We start from the raw sequence: 9390 nt of genomic DNA on the forward strand, positions 1-9390 counted from the left end.
TAATGGGGCAAAGCTGGGGATTGCTGGTCATGAAGTGATCGCAATTGCTCCCTGCAAAAATTAAAAAAACGAAAACTGTTTTCAGTGTTTGTGCCAGTAACAAAATAGGAAGGGAGGGAGGCGGGAGAGCCCGGGCTTACGCACGTACTTTGGCAGCCAGTGACTCAAAAGCCTGGGAGATTTCCCATGGGGTTGGGCAACTCTGAAACTCATAAAAGCATAAGAGCCGTCTACCACTTCCTAGTTCCGTAGAAGACGCTGCTGTTGCCTTCTCCTAGGCTCTCCCTGCACCGACCGGGCTCTCACGTCTCGGCAGCGAGCTGGTGATTATCATGGTGGCTCTGGTGTCAGCCTTGCTGCCCACCGATCTCTCGCTTGGCACCGGGTTACTGTGCTCATCCTGCAGGCTTCCTGCTCCTCCAGCCCATGCAGACGGAGTGCGGGCACCGCTACTGCGCCGGATGCACCACGAAGCTGCTCAGGTGAGACGGGAGGGAGAGGAGGGAAAATGGGGGGGGGGGGGGTTGGCCTACTTAATCTCACGCTCATTGGCGCAGATTTCCCTGTAGTATTTTTTTTTCCAAAGAAATGTGTCCTTTTTTTCACGTAAACGTCACACCTTTTTTTAATATTGTAAAACAAGCTTTTTACCTCTGCCACAAAATTTCCAAGGCTTTGCATGTGAAACGGGCTCTCTTGCTCACACGGATGTCACACGGTTTGTCCCGTAGCCTTCGGCTCAGGCATTTTTTTTTTTAACACGTGTGAGATTATAACTTTTCACTTTCATAGCAAAAAATTCAGAGTACTCCCCCTCCCCCTCCCAGCTTTTGCATTTTCGCATCGCGGTCAGGCTCTGTGCGCTGTTTTGTTTTTATGCAGTATGAAGCACTGCAGCTTTCATTCACGCTTTTTTTTGGGGGGGGGTGGAATTTTAGTGGTGGTGGTGGGAGAGGGGGCACCACATCCATCTCTTTACCCCCCCTGCAGCAGTCCTCGGTAATCCCACGGGATTCGCTCTGCGCTCAGTAATGGTGAAAAAAACGTGGCTCCCCCCCCTCCCCCCCTGGTGGGAGGGTTGGACTGGCGTCCTCTTCCTGGCCTGCAGAAATGGGGCTGCAGGAGGTAGGGGGGTTGGCGGTGAGGAAGCGATGCCCGCCATCTCTCACGTTTATTTTATTTATTTATTTGCTCTTATATATCGACATTCGTGGGTGCATCATGCCGGTTTACAATACAACTGAAGGAGGAAAATACAAAAAAACCAGGGTGGGGGGAGAGGGGGCAGATAGGAAGAGAGAAGAGAGGGAAAAACAGGAAGAGGAGAAAAGGAACTGTACCTGATGGAAAACAACAGAAGAACATAATAAGTAGCATTGCAAATGATACACTCAGTAAGGGACTGTGGATAACCTTATATAAATTATACACTCCAAAAAGTCTTATATACAATAGTATACCTTATCTTTAACTAGTACATACAGGAGACACTATATATGACGTTACAAATTATACGTTCAGAAAGGCAGGGTCGCTATAGGGAAAAGTAAGGTTTAAAGGATAGAGGAGGGGAGAAAAAGAAAAGGGGTATGAAAGGGTTGCTATAGGGAAAAAGGTAGGGTATAAGGACAGGGGAAGGGGGAAAGGGGTATAAATGGAGGTAAATAAGGAGGTGAAGAGAAATGGGAGACAAAACAGAGTATAATTAAAGGAATAAAGGAGAAGGCTATGAGTACATTAATGACCTGCCTGACTTTCTCCCCCCCCCCCCAGGAATGGGACAGAAGCGGTGTGCACCGTGTGTCAGGAACGGCTTTCTCCTAAACAGGTGAGTCTTGGGAAGAGATGGGGGGGGGGGGGGGAGGGGAACACTGCCCCAATCTCTTCAGACTCCTGGACAGATCTGGGCCAGGCTTGGATCAACGATGCTCAGAGTTGATGGGGAGGGGACTGTTTCTGGGATCTATTTAATGTTTGGGTAATTGCCAGGTTCTTATGGCCCGGATTGGCCACTTTTGGAAACAGGATGCTGGGCTTGATGGACCCTTGCTCTGACCCAGTGTGGCATGTTCTTATGAATTGCATATCACATGTGGACTCAAACTGTATCTAAATCACTTCCCAACCCAACTTCTGTTGGCTGCCATCTTGAGTGACATCATGATGACCTTTTGAGTCAGCAATGACATGCGGGCAATCGGAAAGCCGTGGGTTCCTCAGGGACCCGTCGCTTCCAGGTAACTTCAAACGGCTGTGGAGCTTTATCTCAGAACAAGGTGACAACAGCTGACAGCGACGGCTGGGAGCAGAGGAAAGAAAGAGAGAGGGTGGGAGGGCTGGAGGAAGAGAGATGTCAAGAGTTAACTATACAAATGCCATGGTAACTCGTGCCCGCGTTATTCTGGGGAACCACCTGTGACGGCAGCGGCCCAATCCCAGAGGGACCTGAGGTAGGGAATTTCCTGTGAAGAGAGACGACCAAGAACACAGAATGCCACCACAGAAATTATTACATAAAATTTGCCACCAGACAGGGCTGAGAACCATGGCAAGGAATGAGGAAGTGAAATAGAGAAGGGCCTCTGGTAGAATTGCTGACAAGCTTAGGGTCAGCCGGCATTTGCGGTTCTTCTGATGGGTCCTATGGATAGCAGGAACTACAACTCCCAGCATGCAGTGATTTAGAGGGGGGGGGGGGGGAATGAGGAGAAACAAAAAAACAGGCCTGGCTTAGCCCTTTACAGGATTGGCACTTAGTTGATGTGTTCACTTCCTGCGAGTATCAGAAATACGATGACTTACCTGTCCTTTTGGAAACAGGTGAAAATGTGGTTGTCCCATTAGTTTGAATTTATTGCTGTAATGGGGCGCTCAAAATGACTATACGAGGATACGTAATCAATACAGGATGGGGGAATGTGATCATGACACTACATTTGTAACTACTTTATGGAATGTTATATTTTGACGTAATGATGTCACCTTTTTACGTGATTATCTTACTTAATGATTTAATGATGATTTTATGATGTAATATGCCTTGGAATGGCTTTGGCTATAAATTGTAAAATTAAATTTAATCAACTCCTGGTTCATTCTCTCTTCCATCGCCAGTTCTACAGGGACCGGGCTGCTGAGAACGATACCCTTGTGACAGAGGTCCACTGCCCCAATGCCAGATGCTCCTGGACCGGGATCCTCAAAGTGTACCTGGTAGGTTCTGCAGAGCTTCCTGAGGCCACAGGGCAAGCCTGACTGCTGCTGAATTTACGCCTCAGGAGAAAATTTCCGGGGCTTGTTCTCAGCCTTAACCTTTGACCCATTTGGTGTCCCTCTTTTCAGGAGTCCCATCAATCAGCGTGTGGCTACCTGGCCATTGAACCTTGCCCAAACTCCACCCTGGGGTGCGAGTTCACTGCGGTGGAGGAGAAGAGCCTGGGAAAGCACCTCGCTGAGGAGTGCCCATGGAGAATGATGCCCTGCCCTCACTGTGCTGCATCTGTCCCCTACAGCTTATTACAGGTATGACCGAGAGCACAGGGCTACACTGGAGGCATAATCTACACTACCTCTCCCTCTCAGGACCCCCTCTCTCTTCTTCTGACCTTTTGATGGGTAGAAGTGGACGAGTTAAAATGAAGGTGTAATTACTAGCTCATATCCTTCGGCAATGTCAGCTTTGCCCATTCTTTTTATCTCTTGCTCTTATTCTCAGGTTTCCTATCTCATAAAGATAGGGCTGGGAGCGACCTCTGGTGGTTATCTAGAGACATAGAAAGATTAGGGCTTAAAGGGTTCTCATGAAACCATCTAGATTCATAGAAAGGTTAGAACTAGAGAGGACTTCAGATCATCATCTAGATTCATAGAAAGGTTAGAGCTAGAGAGGACTTCAGATCATCATCTAGATTCATAGAAAGGTTAGAGCTAGAGAGGATCTCAGATCATCATCTAGATTCATAGAAAGGTTAGAGCTAGAGAGGATCTCAGATCATCATCTAGAGTCATAGAAAGGTTTGGGCTGGGAGAGAGCTCAGGAGACCATCTAGATTCATAGAAAGGTTATAGCTAGAGAGGATCTCAGATCATCATCTAGATTCATAGAAAGGTTAGGGCTGGGAGGGACCCCAGGAGACCATCTAGAGTCATAAAAAAGGTTAGAGCTGGAGGGGGACGGGACCTCAGGTCCATCCCCTCTTTTCAAACAGGATCCCGTGTACTTAAGCCATCATGAATAGATTTGTGTGTAACAGGCTATAAAAACTGTTTGGGGGGGGGGGGATACCCAGGGAGATACTAACCCTGGGTACCCTCCCAGTAACTTCTTATCTTTTTGTGCTGTGGCTCTGATTCAGGACTAAAAGCTTTGTGTCTTTCCGCGAATGGAGGTTTTTAATTTGATGTGGAATTGCTGTTAAATGCCAAGAGGAGGGTGCATGGGACCGTCTGGAGGGTGCTGTCAGTTTCTGAACTCTCTGCTGCTTCCTTTGCAGGATCATCTCTGCTGCAGTTCTCCAGAGAGGAAGAGCCTGTCTCTCTGCTGCACCCTCAGCCCAAGGACAGCCAAGGTCAAATCAGAGGTGAGGGCAAGGGAGAGGGAGAAAAGAAAACCAGCAACAGAGAAAGGAGGAGGGAGGGAGGGAGAGGAGAAAGGGACAAAGAGGCAACAGCAAGGAGAGAGAGAGACGGATGACAAATTGTGTTTCTTCCTTGCAGTTTCCATCGCTGGAGTCTGGTTATAAGACAGAAAATCTCACCATCACTCCTTTGTCCTGCCCTTTCCAGAGTGCTGGATGCCACAAAGAGGTCATTATGAAATATTTTTTTATTCCCCCTCCTCCTGTCATCTTGTGTGCGTGTGCGTGTGAGTGCATAAAAAAGTATTTATTACATTTATTTTGTGTCACTTTTTAAAATGTGTTTTGGGTCTTTTTGTGCCCGCTATTGGCAAATAACATGACGAAAATGAGGAACAAAGTTTCATTCGTTTTTTTTTCCTGCCATTTCGTTTCAAACGACTGCACACCCTAATACATCCTACCCTGGAGAACAGGATATGGAAGCTTTTTCTGTGAACTGCTTTTTTTCCCCCCACTTCTTAAAAAAAACTTTTCATCCTGGGGGTGCTGGCCCCTCCACCACTTTAGAAGGCTCCAAGTCAGCAGGGACATGCTGAGCCAGGACTGGTTACACCCCTCCTACATCTATGGACTATTTAGAGAAACTCAGAACCTCAAGTCCACAATAAAGTGGCCACAGGTGCATCCCAAAAATACAGGGACTCCCCTTGGTAAAAGCCACACCAACCATTACCACGTTCAAGAGGCCGACCTTGCCTCCCGCCTACCCTCCTCTCTCGCGGTCAGATCAGTGGCAGTGACGGCAGGTCAGCAACACAGGGGGGGCACTGTAAGCAGGCACTCCCTGGCCCTGCAGCCACTCCCCTCATGTGCATCCTGATTACAAAGGAACCATGGCACCATGGGAGAAGAGCTGCCGCAGGGCAGGGAGTTCAGGCTGACCCGCCGCTATTCTTCCCATAATACTGTGCCTCAAGAAACCAAGAAGAAGGAGAGGAGACGAGGAGATGGAGAGGATTCTGGGAGTGGGGTGAAATGAGGGTCCTGGAGAGACGAGGGATGGAGAAGAACCTAAGGGAAAGGAGGGGTGAGGTAGAGAGGGAGAGGAAGAGATCCCTGTGGGAATCCAAAGGGGAACAGGAGTTAGAAATGAACATAATGATGTGATAAATCTAAGGGGAATGTGAGACAGAGAGGTGCTGGAGGGACAAGGACCAGAGAATAATCTGAGGGAGATGAGAGTAAACAGAAATGGGTGGGGGAGAGATGGAGAGGATCATAGAAGGAACAGAAGGGAGAATGAAAGTGAAATGGTGAAGGGGGGGGGGGGGAGGGGTGACTGCGCACCACACCATCTGCACATTCCCCCACCTTTATAAAATCCTAGATCTACTCAGATGAAATTCTGTCTAACATCTTTTCTGCGTATGGTCAGTTTGGAAAACGGGATAATTCTGCGCCCTGTTCTTCTTAAGCAAGAGGCAGGACTATTTCTTTAAAAAAAAAACAAACCACAAACAAAAAACAGGCCAGTTCTGTATCAAGCAGGACACCGAGCCACCCTCGTCTATAGATGTACTGGGAGTAAAGCCAGGCCTCGTTCAGCCCTTCAGTAACCCTCCTGTAGCATTTCCGGCCCACCGAGTCTGCATTTTGCCCACAAGACTCCATTTATTGCCAATGGGAGCATACAATGGGAACTAGAAAATGCTAGAATCATCTTCATTCTGCATAGCATTGAAAGTGATGCTGCCAGAGAAGCTGAAGGCAGGGGACTGGTTGGGGGGGTGGGAGGGAGAAGTATCAGGGGGTCTCTTGGCTGGAACTGGAAGGGAGTGAGGGGACTATGGCTGCACTCCGGGTGATAGGATCCCAAGAGGGCCAATTAACAGTGAGACAGGATAGCCCTGTTGATTCTTGTTCCATCTTTGCTTCCAGTGGCCCAGGTGTGCTAGGGTGAATTGTTGGGGACCAGCAGAGATGCTTGAAATCACCCTTTTTTCCCTTTTGTGTTCCCCACAGCCCCAGAAGGAGAGCTTGAAGGACCACTTGGAGGAAAACCAACAAGCCCACCTTCTAGCACTCCTGTCGCAGACCCTCAGCCTTCAGTCCCGGCTGGACAAGGTCGAGGAGACCAACTCCAACTTCAAGCAACTGGTCATGGAGAAGGTGGTGATGCTGACAGGGCTGGTCAGCCAGGACCTGACGAACTGGGGCAGGGAAGGAGAGTTAAAGGAGACCAAGAAAGAGGACCTTATGTTGGACATCAGCCAGAAGACAAAGCAGCTGGAGAGGATAGTTAGTGGATTTAACAAGGACCTCGATAAGTGTGCAGGAGCCCTGGAGGACCTGCAGCAGCGGTGTATGGAGTACGAGCAGATTATACAAGACCTTCAAGTCAAGAATAGTTCTCTGGAAAGCCAGCTTAGACTCAGGGGCTCCACTGGTCCTGTCAGTAGCAATGGGATTCTGGTCTGGAAGATCAAGAATTTCTCAGGCCACTTGAGCGCAGCCAAGACAGAACAGAGGACCTCATTTTACTCCCCCGTCTTCTCCACTCATCCTTTTGGCTACCAGCTGTGCTGCAGGATCTACCCTAATGGGGATGGCAGCGGAAAGGGTAGCCACCTCTCCCTCTTTCTGGCTATTGTGAGGGGAGACTATGATGACATCCTTCCCTGGCCCTTCAGGCAGAAGGTCACGTTGATGGTGGTTGACCAGTCTGGACAGCAGAAACACTTCCGGGAGACTTTTGTCCCCGACACCTTGAGTGCCTCCTTCCATAAGCCCAAGACTCAAATGAATGTAGCCAGTGGTAGCCCCCAGTTCATCAAGCACAATCTCCTTCTGGGCTCAGCCAGCCCCTACATGAAGAATAATGCCATCTACGTCAAGGTCATTGTTGACTCTACAGGACTTGAATTGTGAAACATCTACATTTCGTAGCTTTTTTCAGACTCCCAGATTGGTTAAGAATAGTCATATGCTAAGGGTGGGGCCTTGGTAGGTACCCTTTCATTCTCCTAAGTAATCAGCGGGGATGAATGCTCTGGGTTCCCTTTCAACCAAAGGGATTGCAGAGAATGCCAATTGTATCATGACATAAGCCTCTTGACGGTCAAATATAGCTGCATGAAACCTCCAACCTCATGGGTCCTTTCAGATTCCAGGTCTCTGATTGACTCAGTTCACCCTGTGCCCCCTCCCCCACATTTTTAAAAACTACATTTTACTAATTTATTTATTTAAACCCATATATATATATATATTTCAAAGTCTGTCTGTTTCGCCCGATGCTGACACAGAGTTCAAAATACATAGGTGTGACTGGAGATGCTCATGATTCATGGAATGCATCTCAGGAACAGGTGATTGAGGTGCTGTGCACGATTGTGGTTAGGAATGGCTAACTGGAGTGTGACAATACTGTAATGGTGGCCACAGAGTGTGGTTGGGAATGGCTGACCATGGGATGACCATACTGTAGACTGTGGACACTGACCATGGCTGGGAATGGCTGGCCATGTTGTGACAAAATTGCGCCTGAGACAGATAGGATTAATAGGTTTACTTTCAGCTGCTGGAGTACATTTATTTCCCTAAGCCTATGTGATAATGCCTTCTGTGATGATGGCACAGAGTTTGCACTGGTATCACTTTTCGTGATCGGAAATTGACTGCAGTGAGCTGAGATGTATTTATTGGGGCAGTTTCCAGCGGTGACTAGCAATGTCATCATCACTCTTCTTAACAGTTTTGTCTGTTTGTGTACCTGTTTTCATCATTTTGTGCCCTTGTAGTTAAAATGTTATGTCACTTCCTGTTTTGGCAGAACTGCTTTTAGCTCACTTCCTGTCAGTGTGTTGCAAACAGGTCACTTCCTGTGCTGGGTTCAGCTATGTCACTTTCTAGCTATAGCATGTCTGTGTCATTTCCAGGTGAAAGTTTACCACGTGTGATATTTTTTGTGTCTGATTTTTTTTTTGTTTATCAGTCCCTTGCTGTATGCTGCCCATTTGCTTAAACCTAACCATATATGTCACTTCCTGTCTTACTCTGTGATGTCTCCAGATTATGAACAGTGATTGCTTGGTTTTGACAACAACTGAGGGGCACAGAGCTCATTGCGGCGGAGACGGACAGGAAGTGCCACGGTTGAGTGCGGGGCTTCTGCCTCGTGCGCCTTAACAGTAATGCAGTACTAAAGGTTAAAGAGACGTCTTTGAGTATGGTTTATGGGAAGACTAATTCCATAGGGTATTTATTAAAAATGTTCCCTTGTTATTTCAAACTTATTTATTGCCAGAAGACTGTTATTATTTATTGACACTGTGAATAATTTATTATGTAAATTATTTACCTTGAAGCATTGTATAATAAAATATATTGTTAACATCACAAGATCATTATTTCCTTTTCTGATGGAAAACTGTTCAATGAAATATGGCCTCTGATTTTCCTGACAATACAACCTGGTTTCTGACCCGCCTCTGGTAGAACCTGACCTCTGACCTTCCTTTTGGGCCGCTGATGCCCACAGCATCTACAGGAATTAAGGGTCCTGCCTCCCAGACACGGCTGTGACAAACGAGCAGGCAGGCGGAGGGTTTTGGAACAGCTCCTAGGATCCTCTGGGCGCTTGAGCATTCCTAATATCCCAGCCTACTGCGAACCTAGGAGGTCATGCGAGATGCACATCTGATGTTGGGGAGCGTTCAAGCACCCAGAGCACCCTCAGAGTTGATGCTTATGGCTACATCACCCTCTCCCCCCCCCGCCCCCTGCCCTGCCGCCACCCAAGATGCAGGTC

At 47.8% G+C, this 9390-nt stretch overlaps 1 protein-coding gene across 1 annotated transcript; it reads left to right on the forward strand.

Annotated features, from left to right (window-relative positions):
• Positions 1-242: 242 nt before the first annotated feature.
• Positions 243-8983, forward strand: LOC115080888 (TNF receptor-associated factor 5-like). The gene is made up of 7 exons (XM_029585349.1): positions 243-482; positions 1774-1828; positions 3115-3213; positions 3343-3522; positions 4494-4580; positions 4717-4806; positions 6603-8983. The coding sequence occupies exons 1-7, from the start codon at positions 427-429 to the stop codon at positions 7506-7508; spliced, it is 1473 nt and encodes a 490-aa protein (XP_029441209.1). The 5' UTR covers positions 243-426; the 3' UTR covers positions 7509-8983.
• The last annotated feature ends 407 nt before the right edge of the window (positions 8984-9390 follow it).

The sequence above is a fragment of the Rhinatrema bivittatum genome, chromosome 19 (genome assembly GCF_901001135.1).
Source record: "Rhinatrema bivittatum chromosome 19, aRhiBiv1.1, whole genome shotgun sequence".
NCBI classification, from domain to species: Eukaryota; Metazoa; Chordata; class Amphibia; order Gymnophiona; family Rhinatrematidae; genus Rhinatrema; species Rhinatrema bivittatum.

Excerpts from the sequence above, each read along its gene's own strand:
- LOC115080888 (XM_029585349.1), top strand. The coding sequence starts at position 427 with ATGCAGACGGAGTGCGGGCACCGCTACTGCGCCGGATGCACCACGAAG. Across the intron at positions 1,829-3,114 it reads AACGGCTTTCTCCTAAACAG|TTCTACAGGGACCGGGCTGC; the intron begins GTGAGTCTTGGG and ends TTCCATCGCCAG. Across the intron at positions 3,214-3,342 it reads GGATCCTCAAAGTGTACCTG|GAGTCCCATCAATCAGCGTG; the intron begins GTAGGTTCTGCA and ends CCCTCTTTTCAG.